The sequence below is a fragment of the Nicotiana tabacum genome, chromosome 17 (assembly GCF_000715075.1).
Source record: "Nicotiana tabacum cultivar K326 chromosome 17, ASM71507v2, whole genome shotgun sequence".
NCBI lineage: Eukaryota > Viridiplantae > Streptophyta > Magnoliopsida > Solanales > Solanaceae > Nicotiana > Nicotiana tabacum.
This window is the reverse complement of record NC_134096.1, coordinates 150971218-150988188: the sequence shown is the minus strand read 5'-3', so window position 1 is coordinate 150988188 and position 16971 is coordinate 150971218. Positions and strand designations below refer to the sequence as shown.

At 38.7% G+C, this 16971-nt stretch overlaps 2 protein-coding genes across 3 annotated transcripts; both read left to right on the top strand.

Moving 5' to 3' along the window:
* The first annotated feature begins 2030 nt into the window (after positions 1 to 2030).
* LOC107823048 (protein DETOXIFICATION 3-like) lies at positions 2031 to 5068 on the top strand. 2 transcript variants are annotated; one of them, NM_001326112.1, is given in 7 exon segments: positions 2116 to 2373; positions 2870 to 3414; positions 3517 to 3603; positions 3692 to 3748; positions 3847 to 4085; positions 4409 to 4614; positions 4700 to 5068. In NM_001326112.1, coding segments are annotated over 7 exon segments (1413 nt in total). In that variant the 5' UTR covers positions 2116 to 2136; the 3' UTR covers positions 4742 to 5068.
* Positions 5069 to 5562: 494 nt separating this feature from the next.
* On the top strand, positions 5563 to 7993 carry LOC142171658 (protein DETOXIFICATION 14-like). Its single transcript, XM_075235328.1, has 4 exons — positions 5563 to 5883; positions 6588 to 7132; positions 7242 to 7328; positions 7402 to 7993. The coding sequence occupies exons 1-4, from the start codon at positions 5668 to 5670 to the stop codon at positions 7502 to 7504; spliced, it is 951 nt and encodes a 316-aa protein (XP_075091429.1). The 5' UTR covers positions 5563 to 5667; the 3' UTR covers positions 7505 to 7993.
* The last annotated feature ends 8978 nt before the right edge of the window (positions 7994 to 16971 follow it).

Genomic DNA, 16971 nt, shown 5'->3' with positions numbered 1-16971 from the left:
CGATCTCTATTATGCGGCTGGTATCGATTCCTGTTCGACTTTGGTTCTCGATCAACGTACCTTTTGGTAACGGACCCAGAAGGAGCCCCCAACTGGTCCTCTTCGAGTCTCATCTTCGATTGATATCGATTATGTACAGTGGGGTACTCAATCAAGTTCTGCTTCAACTGTTGTGAAGCCACTGAGCTTCATTCATTTAGTCCTTGAGTGAAAGCTTGAACGACCCAATTATCGGCGACCGGTGGTAGATCCATTCGTTCCATTTGGAATCGAGACACAAACTCTCTGAGCATCTGGTTATCTTTCTGCTTTACTTTGAAAAGGCCCGACTTTCTAGTCTCGACCTTTATGGCTCCGACGTGTGCTTTTATAAAAGAATCTGCAAGCATGTTAAAAGAATCGATAGAGTTAGGTGGTAAATTATGGTACCATATCATTGCTCCCTTTGACAGGGTATTCCCAAATTTCTTTAGTAACACGGATTCGATCTCGTTGTCCTCTAGATCATTCTATTTAATGGCACACGTGTAAGAGGTGGCATGCTCGTTGGGGTCAGTCGTTCCATTATACTTAGGAATCTCGGGCATGCGAAACTTCTTGGGGATCAGTTTGGGAGTCGCACTCAGGGGGAAGGGATTTTGTACGAACCTTTTGGAATCCAAACCCTTCAATATTGGTGGTGCCTCTGGGATCTAATCAACCCTGGAGTTAAAAGTTTCCACCTTTTTGTTGTTTGATTTGATCTTCTTTTCCCCTGACATCCGATGTCGATATGCTGGGGCAGTAATCGAGAGTTCGTAATTTTTAGCCCGAAATCAAAGACACTTCATAGAGCAAGTGTAAAATTGTGTGTTTTGTAGAGATTTGTATCTAACACAACTATATAATTTAAGTTAAAGATTATTGTTTACCCGAAAAACGGATAACAATTGAATTTATACGCGGCTCTAAGGATACGTGATATAACTTGGCACAAATTGAAAAAATATAAATATTAATATAGAAATCAACTGTAAAAGAAATAAATACAAACCAAGTGAATCAACTGTAAAAGAAATAAATGCAAACCAAATGAATCAATTAGCCTTGGCCCTCAAGTTCGATCACTCTCGAACCAAATAAAGATTTCGCTAGTATATGATCAGAGTAACAAAATAATGAAGCTAAAAAAATGCAGTGTATTGCTTTGTATAGCATAAATAATGTCCCCCTCTACAAATGATCAGACCCCTTTATATAGTAGGGAAGTCCTACTCTCAATATAATCCTAAAAATAGTAAGGAATCCATGATAGGTTAATTAATTGGCCTCTCCTTGATATGCGCAGGGATTTTCGCCGAGTTTCTCGCCCAATTATGGATATTCCGGCTTTTTTGTTTTTTGGATCGATCTTGGCCGATGTTGATCTTGATCGGTCTCTATTTTGCTCGATCTCGATCTTGATCGGTCTCTATTTTGCTCGATTTCAATCTTGGCCGATCTTGATGTTGATCGATCTCTGGGTCACGAGCTTGGCAACTTAACTTCGCATCATGATTCGATAATATACGTAGTTGAACCTTGGTCTATCATATTTTAGTTACATAGGCAAACTCAATTTTGACAGTATACAATTTCATATTTCATAAATATAAAAGTAGATAATTCAACTTTGGCGTCTTTGTTTGAACGCAGAAATGGGTGCAACAAGCTAACAAAGACATTAAAGAAGACAAGACAAGCCAACAAGGACATAAAAAAAACCTTGAAAAAGGACACGTTGGGGGTAGCAATATACAAAATATCGTTAAATAATTCTTATACCTAGCCAAGTGGTTAGGATCCTTATAATTTAATGGTAAAAACAACATATATTGGCTTTGAAAGATGGTTTCTTGTAGGTCATACTAGTAGTCAAGTGGCAGCCTTTAAATAGTCCAGACCGAACAAAAGACAAATGGGAATTTGCTTATACAGCTGTATAGCAGATAACATAAATAATGGCAAAAAAGGTAACCCCGAGAAAATATATTTAACAAGTATCCGACAAAGTAAGCAAGCATCTTTCTGTCACGTGTTAGGAACAGCATATATAGAATTAGTACTAATTGTGCATTGGTTCTTCGTCTGTTGGAAGTGGCAACAAGTAGAACTATCATGGTAGAGGAGTTGCCACAGAGCTTGAAAGAAAAGAAATGGCAGATAAATTGGGATGCTGTATCTCAAGAACTGAAGAAGACGAGTCGTTTTATGGCTCCAATGGTAGCGGTCACAGTGTTTCAGTACCTGTTGCAAGTTGTATCAGTCATGATGGTGGGACATCTTGGAGAGTTAGCGCTGTCTAGTGTTGCCATCGCCACTTCTTTAACTAATGTCACCGGTTTCAGTCTACTTGTAAGTCCTCTCTACATATTAATGTTCCATAGGCATTATTGTCTCACGTTGAGGAAATTGTCTCTTTATATGATTTTGGAGAATTTGAGTTAGAATCAATTTCCTGATGTCAGATCTCCGCGAAGGGGTTCAAGAAAAAAAAAGGTTCGTACCTAGTGGGAATTGAATCTACCACCTTTCAATGATTTTGAACCCTTGACCACTCAGCTACACTTTTGGGCTGTGTCAAGGGTTCAAAACTTTGAGCTACACTCTTGGGTTGTGTCAAGGGTTCAAAACTTAATATATAGTGGTAAAAAACAGATTTTGCCTTTATATATACCGTGTAATTTTTAGGCGATGGACCCCTTCCGCCCCCCTAAATCCGCCCCTGGGTGTAAGATTTCCGAAGGAATGGAATATTGTCGAGCTAACTTTTGAGGTTGAATTGGTCCAAAGTCTTTTTTTATGTTCTTAAAATCAAATTGATGTACTGAGGTTTGTGAACTTGGAACAGACAGGGCTGGTTGGTGGTATGGAAACACTATGTGGACAAGCATACGGAGCTCAACAATACCATAAACTCAGTACATATACCTACACTGCTATAATTTCTCTGTTTCTAGTATGCATACCAATCTGTGTGTTGTGGTGCTTCATGGACAAATTGCTTATATTGACGGGACAAGATCATTCAATCTCAGTGGAAGCGCGCAAGTATTCATTATGGGTAATCCCTGCTATTTTTGGTGGTGCAATTTCTAAACCACTATCTAGATACTTGCAGGCACAAAGTTTGATTCTTCCCATGCTTTTATCTTCCTTTGCTGTTCTATGCTTCCACTTGCCCATAAGCTGGGCTTTGATATTTAAGTTGGAGCTAGGAAACATAGGAGCTGCTATAGCCTTCAGTATATCCTCTTGGTTGTATGTGCTATTTCTTGCATCTTATGTCAAACTGTCAAGCTCCTGTGAGAAAACTCGAGCGCCTTTCTCCATGGAAGCCTTCCTTTGTATTAGACAATTCTTCCGTTTGGCTGTCCCTTCTGCTGTGATGGTGTGGTAAATATTCGTCTTCCTGAATGAATGATCAAGTATTTGTTTATTTATTTGTATGTTGTTATCTCAGTGACTTATTTTTCATTATGGTTCAACTTATTGTAGCCTAAAATGGTGGTCATTTGAGGTGCTTGCTTTGGTATCAGGCCTTTTACCAAATCCAAAGCTCGAGACATCAGTGATGTCAATATGGTACCGTATTATGATTCACAATTCCTATTCCTTTGGGAGTGTTATTTTAATAAAAATGGTTCTAATATCTCATTTTGTTCACACTCAGCATAACAATTTCTCAATTACACTTCAGTATACCATATGGCTTTGGAGCTGCTGCAAGGTTTGACTCTATTAGTATCAAATATGTCCATCAGTAGCGAAAACTCATACGAAATAATCTTACTCCAGTTCTCTTGTTGTCTTAATTTTATTTTAAAGTACTCGTGTTTCAAATGAATTGGGAGCTGGGAATCCTCAAAAGGCTCGAATGGCAGTTCAGGTAGTAATGTTTCTTACAGTCGTAGAGACATTAGTGTTCAACACAAGTCTGTTCGGGAGCAGGCATGTGTTGGGAAAAGCATTCAGCAATGAGAAGCAGGTGGTGGATTATATAGCTGCAATGACTCCTTTTCTTTGCCTGTCCATTGTCACAGACAGCCTGCAGATAGTCATCACTGGTTAGTTCCATAGCATCTAGCAGTTCATTTTACTTTACCTATTATAGCCGTAAAGTCATAAAGCTATTTTTTGTATCATTATAGTAATGAATTCTTAGAAAATACAAATTACTGGAATGTCAAACACATCACTCTCCACATCAACCCTTTGCCACTCTGTTAATTAATTCCATGTCAAAAAGTAAAAAGAATGGATATCAACTGTGTAAAACTTTCCATCTTTTGTGTATGTCATATTAACTGGTAACTCGCGTGATATTATATTTTCTGAAAAGAAGTTTGCATTGCACTTGGAGTAAGATTACTTTTCTAACAAAAAACAGGTATAGCAAGGGGAAGTGGGTGGCAGCATATTGGGGCATATATAAATCTAGTGGTATTTTATGTGATAGCAATTCCTTTAGCAGTGGTGTTGGGATTTGTTCTACATTTGAAAGCAAAGGGGCTTTGGATTGGAATAGTGGTTGGTTGTGCTATACAATCGATCGTTCTATCTATTGTTACAGGTTTCACAGACTGGGAAAAACAGGTTTACACTCTTTTTACTTTTCTGAAAGTCTTTTCATAGTTTCCTCGTTTCTTTTCTTATAAAATTTGGGGAATGGACTATGCAGGCAAAGAAGGCAAGAGAAAGGGTACACGAAGGAAGATCTTAGGAAGACAAGAGATAAAGAATTATGCCTTTGTATAACATAATGGGATCATTTCCTTTGCAGTGGCTACTTTTCAAGTCTTTACGCTAATTATTGTACGTCTGAATTGAAAGTGTTTGTAAGAGAATCTGTTTCATCCACCAGCTCTTTCAAGAATTTTTAGAGAGAGATTTTTGTGTCCTTTGAATTTCGAACACTTCGATGGAATTCTTTTTTACACGTGCCACTTCGTGAGTTATGCGTGTGTATGTGTTAAAGGCGTTCGAATTTAGGGGTATAGTATGTTAAATTCTGTAAAGAATGTGCAATGGGCATATGGTGTTCTCTGCCTTTTTCTTTTTGTGGTACACTAATATGAGAGTACTTACATTGACGTAAGGGTGAAGCTTCCCCATGGATCATCTCATGTTTCATTCAACTGTAGGACTTAATTTTTTTATTAAAATTATCGGATAAAAAACACCGTACGAAATCACTGAAATATTGAAGTCAACTTGAATTTGCACATATGATGATCAGTTTAAGGACTGCTCATGAGATTGAAGTGCAGCTGTGTATAGAAGTAAGTGTGAAGCTTCTGCTCACGTATGTCAAGTTCCATTCAACCATAGTACTTGATCAAAACAATGATAGAATAAAGAACTCTATACGTGATCCATCCGGCGTAGTCTCTTAAAAATTGCCAGAAGTCAACTAGAATTTGCATATATGGAATTAAAAACTGTTCTGTGACAAAGACGACAAGCTTATAAAATTCCACGAAAATTAAAGATCCTAAATATAGGCTGATCAAATTTATCAAGAATATCTTTCCTGAGGTCTCCCCTGTCAAATTTCCTCAAGCTTATAACGTTCTGGTGCGAGCTATCATATCGTTGAGCATTTAAAGATTGGTGTTTTAACCATTAAAGAAGGTGTTGCTCGAGGAAATGGGAAGGGCTCTGCTGCCATTGAATAATGAGATCAGCAAAAAGGCAGTGTTTAAAGAAGTGAGTCGCATAGCAATTCCAATGATAGTGGTGCATTTGTGTCAATTCCTGTTGCGCTATGCACCAATGGTTATGTTAGGTCACTTAAGTGAACTCTCCTTCTCAAGTGCCTCCATCGCCACATCTTACTGCAATGTTACTGGCTTCGCTATCCTTGTAAGTTCCTTATATATTTTTGTTCTGAACATTCTGTAATTTGTCCCTTCTACTACACCTTAAGTTCAAGCATTGATGAACAGTTTAAGAAAGATTATTAGTTATAGAATTCTAGTACGATCAATCCACACAGAGAAATATGCATGCTCTCAAATTTCTGGTTTTAGACTTACATTTTTGCTTTGATATTACGTATATGCTAAAAATGCTTTATCCCAACTACCAAGCAAGTACTCCATCCATCCAACAAAAATTTGCCCAGAAATAAGTTCAAATGTCAAACGGGGATTTGGCCAAAGTCAACTGGCCTAAGCTTCTAGATCTTTACATGACAAACTATATAAAAACTAACTACGGTTAGTTGGAATAATTATGCTTTTCTAAATTGTGCATAAGCTTTTCACAAGTTAGACTACGAAAATTCACAATAAGAGACAAGAATGTTCAAGCACTAACATGTAAAATTTGTCTCACCTCAGGTGACTTAAGAGCTAATACAAAAAACTGACTATAGTAAGTGTGGGTTTATATTCTGAAAAATTAAATGATGTATGTAATGTTCTAGCTACAACCAGATAAATTAACTTATAAACTTATCTGTTCTGATTTTAGACTTACCTCCAAAATGTGAATGTATTTTATCACTATTTATCTCGAGATTGCTTGAGGTACTTAAGCCGTTTGAATCTGAATTTGGAATACAGTTTGGACTGGCAACTGGGTCGATAACTTTATGTGGACAGGCCTATGGAGCAAGGCAATATCAAAAAGTTGGCACTATTACTTGTGCTGCCATTATATTTCTATTATTCGCGTGTCTGCCAGTTTCTCTTATATGGATCTTCACTGGCAAATTGCTTTTATGGATTGGCCAAGACCCATTAATCTCTGTTGAAGCTGGAAAGTACTCGATTTATCTCATCCCAACTCTCGTTCCTTATGCTATTCTTCAGTCACTTGTTTGCTACTTTCAGACTCAGAGTTTGATAATTCCAATGGTATGGACCTCAGTAGCATCTCTATGCTTTAATGTACCAATCAGTTGGGCTTTAGTATTCAAATATGAGTTAGGGGCCAGTGGTGCAGCTATGGCGATTGGTTCATCATATTGGTTGAACGTGATTTTACTTGTGATTTACTTAAAGTATTCGTCAACTTGTCAAAAGACACGTCCCTTTTTCTCAAAGGATGTTTTCCTTGTTATGCCGGAGTTCTTCCAATTTGCTATTCCGTCTGCTGCAATGGTCTGGTAATTTAACTATCAGATTTCTAAGTCTGGACTATGGAAAACTTATATCTTCCATATATGTTGTTAATGATATCTTATTTAAGGCTTAATTTATTACTTACAAATGTAGTTTGAAATGGTGGGCAACAGAACTAATTCTGCTGTTTTGTGGATTGCTGCCAAATCCACAACTAGAGACTTCTGTCCAATCTATTTGGTATGCATCTCTGCTAACTTTCATATTTCGTTTTTATGACAAGAACTGATAAATTAAATTTCTTTGGATGCAGCCTTACAACTACTTCATTACATTACTTCATACCATGTTCCTTCAGTGCTGCTGCAAGGTTTTCTCTTCCAACATACTTCCTAACAATGACTTTTTTGGTTTGACGATTAGTATGGTACGATATGGCATTCTTAAATTAACTCATTACCATTTTGTACGTAGCACTCGGATTTCAAATGAGTTGGGAGCTGGGAATCCAAAAGCAGTTAGAATTTCTATTTATGTAGTCTTCGCTCTAGCAACTGTAGAGTTCCTTCTGGCAAGTGCGATTATTTTTTGGTTGCGTAATGTATGGGGATTGGCTTTCACACATGAAGAAGAAGTGGTCAATCTTATCGAAGAACTTACTCCTCTTCTCTGCCTCTCCATCATCCTGGATAGCATAATAACATTATTAGCCGGAGTTGCAAGAGGAAGTGGTTGGCAACATATAGTGGCCTATGTGAATTTAGGAGCATATTACCTGATTGGAATTCCTGCCTCTTTGTTAATGGGATTTGTTTTGAATTGGAAAGAGAAGGGCCTCTGGAGTGGATTAATCATGGGGTCTGTAGTACAAGCTATTCTTTTTTTTATAAAATTTCCCAGCTGTCTGGGGAGTTGTATTAATTGGAAGAAGTGTACAAGAGGGGGACTAGACCTTACCTCCAAAAATACAACAATAGGATAAAAACTTTATCCTATAAAAATCAGGGTAGTGGTGGGTAAGAATAACCATACCCTGCGAATCGATAAGAATTGGCCTTGTCGAACCTTGATCTTAAGCTTGGCATCTGCCATTTATCCAATTGGTAAAATCCTATGGCTCCTCTGGGAAGTTGCAGAGCAGAAGATATAGAGAAGCTTCATTACCTTTACTTGCATGCTTTGCTAAGTAATCTGCCACATAATTGGCCTCCCTAAAGCAGTGGGTGAACTTGACATTAGTATGTTTCAACTTCTGCGAAGTTACATCAACTATCCTCTTCATTTTGTAGTTGTTGGTAGTCTCCTTTTTGAGCATACTTATAACAATTAGAGAATGCATCTCCAAAGCAAAGTTCGTGTATCCATTATGCAGGCACCAATTGATACCAAACTCGGCAGCTAAAGCTTCAGAGACATTGTTACTGCTACAGGTGATTGGGCAGGAGAAGGCCATGATACATTCCCCACTTTCATCTCTTAGAATACCCCGTATTCCAGCCTTGCCGGTTTGAATGATATAGCTACCATCCGTGTTCAATTTGAGAGTACCTATTTCAGGTTTTTGCCAGCATTCAACAATACACTTTGGGATAGGCTGCATTCTCATCATTTTATCACACAGGTTGATCCATGGTAATGTCAGGTTGCAATTAGGGAACTCCTTATAGTTCAACTAATTTGTTGTTCCATTCTGAAAAACTTAAACCTTTTTCGATCACCATACTTGCAAGCACAATTTTCCTTCCAAATCTCCCAGCAAATTATAAATGGAAGTGCCTGCAAAACAAATTTATGAATTGTATTAGTAGCTTTACATTGCCAGGTAAAGCTATTCTGCTTTCTGTTGTCACTTATCTCACAGACTGGGGAAAACAGGTACTGGTTCTTTTAGTTTCTGAGTTCATGTTAGCAATGGATACGACTGATTTGCAAATCTTATTCTCATTCTCACCTTTCCTTGTCATGAAAAAAGAAATCCTCTGAGGTTCTCAAATCAAAAGATTACAGTTGATCTGGAAATCTTCTTCTCACTTCCACATTTTCCTAGTAGAAAAAAGATAAAACTGGTTCTATAAATAGATATGCTTTCACAATTTAAGATGGCTTACTTTTGGTATTAAACATTTTAGGCCAAGGAAGCAAGAGAAAGGTTGTTTTGATGGGAAAGTTCCTCTGAATTCAATTGATGCATGAGGACAGATGAGACTACACGCGTGAACAATCTATTCCGGGGCCCAACATGGGGGCCTGGAGATTACATGTTTGATGGACACCTTAACTAAAGCCAAATAATATTTATAATTAGTGGTGTATATGAACCGGATTAGTTCGATTTTTATTAAAATCAAACCAAACAATTTATATCGATTCGGATTGGTTCGGTTTTATCGAATTTTTTGGAATTTTTTTATTACATGAATAATATGTCTATCTTACTTTGTTAAACTTTTTTTTAAGTAAATATATGTTTAATAAAAATTAAAAAAATTGACAAACATATGATCTATTAAAATATTCTTATGGGAGAATTATCTTAGTAACACGTGATAGTTAATTTCTAAGTTATCTGACAATAAATTTTCGTTGATGTACACTTTCAAAGTTAACCGAATTTAATAATTAAACATAAAAATCAATATGATACCTAAATAATGATATGTTCTATTTAATTTTCAATTATCGAAATATCACTTCAAATTCGAAAAAGATATAACAATATAATAGATCTTGTCATATGAATATGGAAAAACAAAGTGATTGACGCATTTCAATAACATTTGAGAAAAAAATATCATACAACACATTATTTAAAGTTAATAAAAATAGAGTACTTCATATTCTATATAATATTACATCTCATAAGAGAATTTCAAATATTTTTAGATATCTTTTAAAGAAAATTCTATATAAAGTTTTAAAAGTATATATAAAAATTATATATCTATATGTCGGTTTGGTTCGGATTTTTTTTATTTAATACCAAATCAAATCAAATCAAACCAAACCTCATCGGGTTTTTTAATCGGTTTGATTTGACTTTTCGATTTGGTGCGGTTTTCCGGTTCGGTTTGTACACCCCTATTTATGCATATGAGATTACAGGTTGTAAATCTAATATGTACTCCCTCCGTTTCAATTTATGTGAACCCATTTGATTGGGCACGAAGTTTAAGAAAAGAGAGAAGATTTTTGAACTTGTGATGTAAAATGAGGCACATATATTTTGTGTGGCTATAAATCATTGCATAAAAGTAAATTGTTTTCAAATAAGGAAAGAGGTCATTCTTTTTGGCACGGACTAAAAAGGAAATAAGTTCACATAAATTGAAACGGAGGGAGTAGTACACAAAACCGTGTAAATGGATAAATACAATTAATCAAATAATTATATCCATCAAGGACCAAACTGATAATCATTTCCGTTGGAACAATAAGAACATAGCTTAAATTGGCTTGATGGTTTTTTCGAAGCATGTTTTGCTTGAGCAATGATATGTTTTGTAGCTGAAGTATCTTTTACTCGTAGCTGTAAATTACAAAATTATAATTAGATGTTTTCAACCTTTGCTTTTCGTTTCATAAAGACCAAAATAATTAATTACAATAACTTTCTAGTTTATTAGTAATTGAGGCCTATACCATTACCATCTTTATAATAAAATGGGCGTTTCTGTTTCTTCTTTGAGTATCCTTCCGCCTATAAACTCTTAATTATCTCAGTGATCAACCATCCAGATACTTCGCTTTACAATAACTAAAAGAGTGTTGAGGTCCTTGAGGAGTGTGAGAAGAACTTTCATACATTAGTTCGCATAAATAAGACCAAGAATCTGCCCTTGGAATAAATTTCACTTGTGCGTTGAATACTGCTGGTGTTGGGTGTTGTATTCCCCCAATAATTTTTCTTAACACAGATATTGTTTGCTTTGAGCCGGATCACGAGGTTTTCTCCCAAAAAACCGCGCACCAGCAAAAATGTCCCAATATATTATATGTTTTGCTTCTTTTTCCTATCAACGTTGAATGTATGACTTTTTTGGAACACAACAATCTTCCCATCACAGGTAAAAGGATTTTTGCAAATGAACTGTGATTTTTAATACTTCTTATATAGTTTTGTATACTGTCAAAATCAAGTCTGCTCTCGTATGACTAATCGAAATTGGAATATGATGGTCCAAGGTTCATCATTGTAATATCGAGCCATGATAGGAAGTTAGGTTGTCGAGCTCGAGCCCCAGAGACCGATCAATATCGAGATCGGCCAAGATCGAGATCAAGTCAAGGTCGAGCTCGAGACCCAAAGACTGGTCAAGATTGAGATCGGCCAAGATCGAGATCGAGCTAAGAAACAAAAAAGCCATTATAGCCGCATTTGGGGAGAGAATCTCGACGGAAATTACGGCTTGAATCAAGGAAGAGTTAATTAATTAATCTATCATGGGATCCCCATTATGTATTTTTAATTATATCCAAAATGAGATTTTTCCACTATATTAAGAGTGGTTATCATTTGTAATATGACACATTGATTGATACACACATTCATTCTAAGATATAGAGGAAAGAGAGCAAATACTATCCTTTTTGGCTTTTGATATTTAATCATACTGCTTCTTTTTACTAATCGTACTTCACTCAATTTGGAGGTGATTAAACTTGAAGGCTTAGGCCAACTAGTTCATTCGATTTGCATCCATTTCTTTTATAACTAATTTCGATAATTATTTACATATCTTTTCCAATTTGTATCAATTTATATCACGTATCCTTAGAACTACGTATAAATTCAACTATATCCGTTTTTCGGGTAAATAATTTGGCGTCCACCGTGGGGCTAAGGATAATAGTGGTTATTTGGTACGAATCTCTATAAAACGTACTATTTTACCCTTGCTCTTGGAAGTATCTTTGATTTCAGGTTAAAAATGACGAACTCTCAATTAATGGCCCTACCTATCGACAACGAAGCTGGCCATCAAGATGAGAAAAACAACCTGACGCCCGGGGATGAAGGGCCACTCGTTGAACCCTTTGGGACTCGGGCCGTAGATCCAATTGACGTTAATTCACATGTGGCCATTGAGGCGAACCAACATTCCGACCCCCGAAAACAATATTCATGGTGGAACTCGATCTGCAGTTCGAAAAACCCAAAATGTTGGACAAGACGGGATCAACTTGTACATGATTTTCGAAATGTTGCAAGCTCAACGGGTAGTGATAGCTCAGTTGCAGAACCAAACCCACGCACCGAGCAGGCCCGATCCCGGTCCACCCCAAGAAGTCACCCACAGAACGGAGCCAACTATAGTAAGGTCAAATGAACAAGAATCGGGGACTAACCCCGAAATTATAAAGATGCTCGAGGAACTGACAAAACGGATAGAGTCAGGAGAAAAGAGGATTGAAGCAAACGACAAAAAAGTAGAAACTTATAACTCCAGGGTTGATCAAATCCCGGGGGCACCACCAATATTAAAGGGTTTGGATTCCAAAAAGTTCGTACAAAAGCCCTTCCCCCCGAGCACAGCTCCCAAACCGATCCCCAAGAAGTTTCGCATGCCCGAAATTCCTAAATATAATGGAACGACCGACCCCAACGAACATGTCACCTCTTACACATGTGCCATAAAAGGGAACGATCTAGAGGACGACGAGATCGAATCCGTATTATTAAAGAAATTCGGGGAAACCCTGTCAAAGGGAGCAATGATATAGCATCATAATTTACCGCCTAACTCTATCGATTCTTTGGCCATGCTTGCAGATTCTTTTGTAAAAGCATACGCCGGAGCCATAAAGGTCGAGACCAGGAAGTCGGACCTTTTCAAGGTAAGGCAAAAAGATAACGAGATGCTAAGAGAGTTCATATCTCGTTTCCAAATGGAATGAATGGATCTACCACCGGTTACGGACGATTGGGCCATTCAAGCTTTAACCCAAGGACTGAACGAACGAAGCTCAATGGCTTCAAGGCAGTTGAAGCAGAACTTGATTGAGCACCCGGCTGTTACCTGGGTCGATGTACACAATCGATATCAATTGAAGATTAGAGTCGAGGATGACCATTTGGGTTTTGGGTTCGTTATTAAAAGGGACATCGACCGAGAACCAAGGTCGAACAGGGACCGATACCGGCCGTATAATGGAGAATAGGGGTAGCAAACCAGGATGTAACTCCGTATGAGGCGAAAGGAGAAGTGATCGAGGCCAAAGGTCTCGAGGGCTGATGAACAAGAATGGTTTTGACGGGCATACCGGACCTAAGGAAGCATCGCGGTTATTAGAGTATAACTTTAACATTGATGCATCTGCCATCGTGTCGGCTATCGGACGCATCAAAGATATTAAATGGCCTCGACCTCTGCAGTCCGATCCAGCCCAGAGAAATCCCAATCAAATGTGCAAGTATCATGGCACCCATGGCCACAGAACAGAAGATTGCAGGCAGTAGAGAGAGGAGGTTGCCCGGTTATTCAATGAAAGGCACCTTCGAGAGTTTTTAAGTGACCGGGCCAAGAATCAATCAAAAACAGAGAGTCCAATAGACAAAACGAATAAGAAGAGCCACAACACATTATCCACACGATAATTGGAGGGATCGTTCCCCCCCAGGGGCCAGTGCTTAAACGCACTAAGATGTCGATTGTAAGAGAGAAGCGATCTCAAGCTCAAGATTACGTACCTAAAGGAACCTTGTCTTTTAATGACGAAGACGCAGAAGGAATCATGCAGCCCCATAACGATGCACTGGTAATATCTGTACTTATGAATAAAACTCAAGTTAAGCGGGTGTTAATTGATCCAGGTAGTTCGGCTAACATCATTCGATCGAGGGTCGTAGAGCAACTCGGTCTATAGGACCAGGTCATGCCCGTAACCCTGGTACTAAACGGATTCAATATGGCATGTGAAACTACTAAGGGCGAGATAATTCTTCCAGTAAATGTGGCTGGGACCATTCAAGAAACGAATTTCCACGTGATCGAGGGAGACATGATGTATAACGCCATGTTCAGAAGGCCGTGGATCCACAACATGAGAGCAGTACCCTCGACCCTTTACCGGGTTCTAAAATTCCCAACACTAGAGGAAATCAAAACAATCTACGAAGAGCAACCTGCCACAAAGGAAATGTTTGTCGTCGATGAAGTAATTCCGATATCAACACTCTCATCGACAAAGGGATCAAATTCGAAGGAAAAACAGGATACCAAATAGCAATCACAAACATCGGCCTCGACCCAACTAGGGAAGCAGAAGACTGACGAAGATGATGATTATGGGATCCCACGATCCTTCATAGTCCCCGATGATTCCGATGCTACCAAATCAAAGGTCGAAGAACTGGACCAAATCACGCTTGCCCGAACGAAAGGTATACCTGGGCACGGGGTTAAGTCCCGAGCTTAGGGAAAAGCTTATTCAATTTCTTATAGCTAACATGGATTGTTTCTCTTGGTTCCATCTTGACATGACAGAGATCCCATCGGAAATCACCACTCATAAACTAAGCTTGGATTCGAAATTCCACCCGGTGAAGCAAAAAAAAAGGCCCCAGTCCGAGGTCAAACATGCCTTCATCAAGGACGAGGTAACCAAACTTCTCAAAATAGGATCCATTCGAGAAGTAAAGTAACCCGAATGGTTAGCAAACGTGGTGGTAGTCCATAAGAAAGGAAATAAACTTAGAATGTGTATAGATTATAAAGACCTAAATAAAGCATGCCCCAAGGATTCTTTTCCTTTGCCTAATATCGATCGTATGATCGATGCCACGACCGGCCACGAGATTCTCAGTTTTCTCGATGCCTACTCCGGATACAACCAGATACAGATGAACCCGGAGGATCAAGAAAAGACCTCGTTTATCACTAAGTATGGTACCTACTGTTATAACGTAATGCCATTTGGTCTAAAAACTACTGGTGCAACTTATCAACGCCTAGTAAACCGAATGTTTGAAGAATAAATAGGAAAATTAATGGAAGTTTATATTGATGATATGTTAGTTAAGTCCCTGCGAGCAGAGGACCATTTAAAGTATTTGCAGGAAACTTTTGATATACTGAGGGAATACAATATGAAGCTCAACCCCGAAAAATGTGCATTCGGGTTGGCTTAGGCAAGTTTTTTGGTTTCATGGTGTCCAATTGAGGGATCGAGATCAACCCCGATAAAATCAAAGCTATAAAGGATATCACAGTAGTGGATAATGTAAAGGCCGTGCAGAGGCTAACGGGACGGATAGCCGCCCTAGGGCGATTCATTTCGAGATTCTCAGATAGGAGCCACCGATTTTTCTCACTACTTAAGAAGAAGAGCAACTTTGCATGGACTCCGGAATGCCAGCAGACCTTGAAGGAACTAAAACGGTATTTATCAAGCCCGCCGCTGCTTCATACCCCGAAAGTGGATGAACAACTTTACCTGTACTTAGCTGTCTCGGAGATAGCAGTAAGTGGAGTCCTGGTCCGAGAAGAACAAGGTATGTAATTCCCTATTTATTATGTCAGTCGGTCCTTAGGTGAGGCCGAAATTTGATATCCACACTTAGAAAAATTAGCGCTTGCTTTAATAAGCGCCTATAGGAAACTAAAACCGTATTTCCAATGTCATCCGATATGTGTTGTAACAACTTATCCTCTTCGAAATATTTTACACAAACCCGAGCTTTCGGGTCGATTGGCCAAATGGGCCATAGAAATCAGTGGGTACAATATTGAGTATCGACTCCGAACCGCCATCAAATCTCAAATCTTGGCGGACTTTGTGGCTGATTTTATACCGGCCTTCATACCCGATGTTGAAAAAGAACTACTAATAAAATCAGGTACATCCTCGTGAGTCTGGGCCCTATTTACGGACGGTGCTTCAAACGCGAAGGGGTGCGGACTAGGCATCGTACTAAAATCACCCACAGTTAATGTAGTTAGACAGTCTATCAGAACTACAAAATTAACTAACAATAAGGCCGAGTATGAGGCCATGATTGCAGGTCTTGAACTAGCTAGAAGCTTGGGAGCAGAGGTCATAGAGGCTAAGAGTAATTCCCTCCTCGTGGTAAACCAAGTTAGCGGGACTTTTGAAGTTCGAGAAGACCGAATGTAGAGGTACATGGATAAACTACAGGTGACTCTACATCGATTTAAGGAATGGACCTTGCAACATGTACCTCGAGAACAGAACAACGAGGCCGACGCTCTTGCAAATTTAGGTTCATCAGTCGAAGACGACGAACTCAACTCGGGGACTGTCGTACAAATCATGAAATCAGTAATCGAAGAAGGTCATGCCTAGATAAACTCCATAAGTTTAACCTGGGATAGGAGAAACAAATACATAGAATACTTAAAGAACGGAAAGCTTCCATCAGATCCAAAAGAATCGAGAGCTCTGCGCACAAAGGCAGCACGGTTCACCTTGTCCGAAGACAGAACACTATTTAGAAGGACCTTCGATGGACCATTGGCAATATGTTTGGGACTGGGAGATACCGACTACATCCTACGGAAAATTCATGAGGTTACTTGTGGAAATCATTCCGGTGCCGATTCACTGGTCCTCAAAGTAATCAGAGCAGGGTATTATTGGACCGATATGGGCAAGGATGCAAGGGAGTTCGTTTGAAAATGCGACAAATGCCAAAGGCATGCGCCCATGATTCATCAACCCGGGGAACTACTCCACTCGGTCCTATCCCCATGGCTCTTCATGAAATGGGGAATGGACATCGTTGGCCCTCTCCCATCGGCCCCAGGTAAGGCTCAATTTATTTTATTTATGACTGATTATTTCTCTAAATGGGTTGAAGAACAAGCTTTCGAGAAAGTCGGAGAAAAAGATGTCATAGACTTCATTTGGTACCACATCATATGTC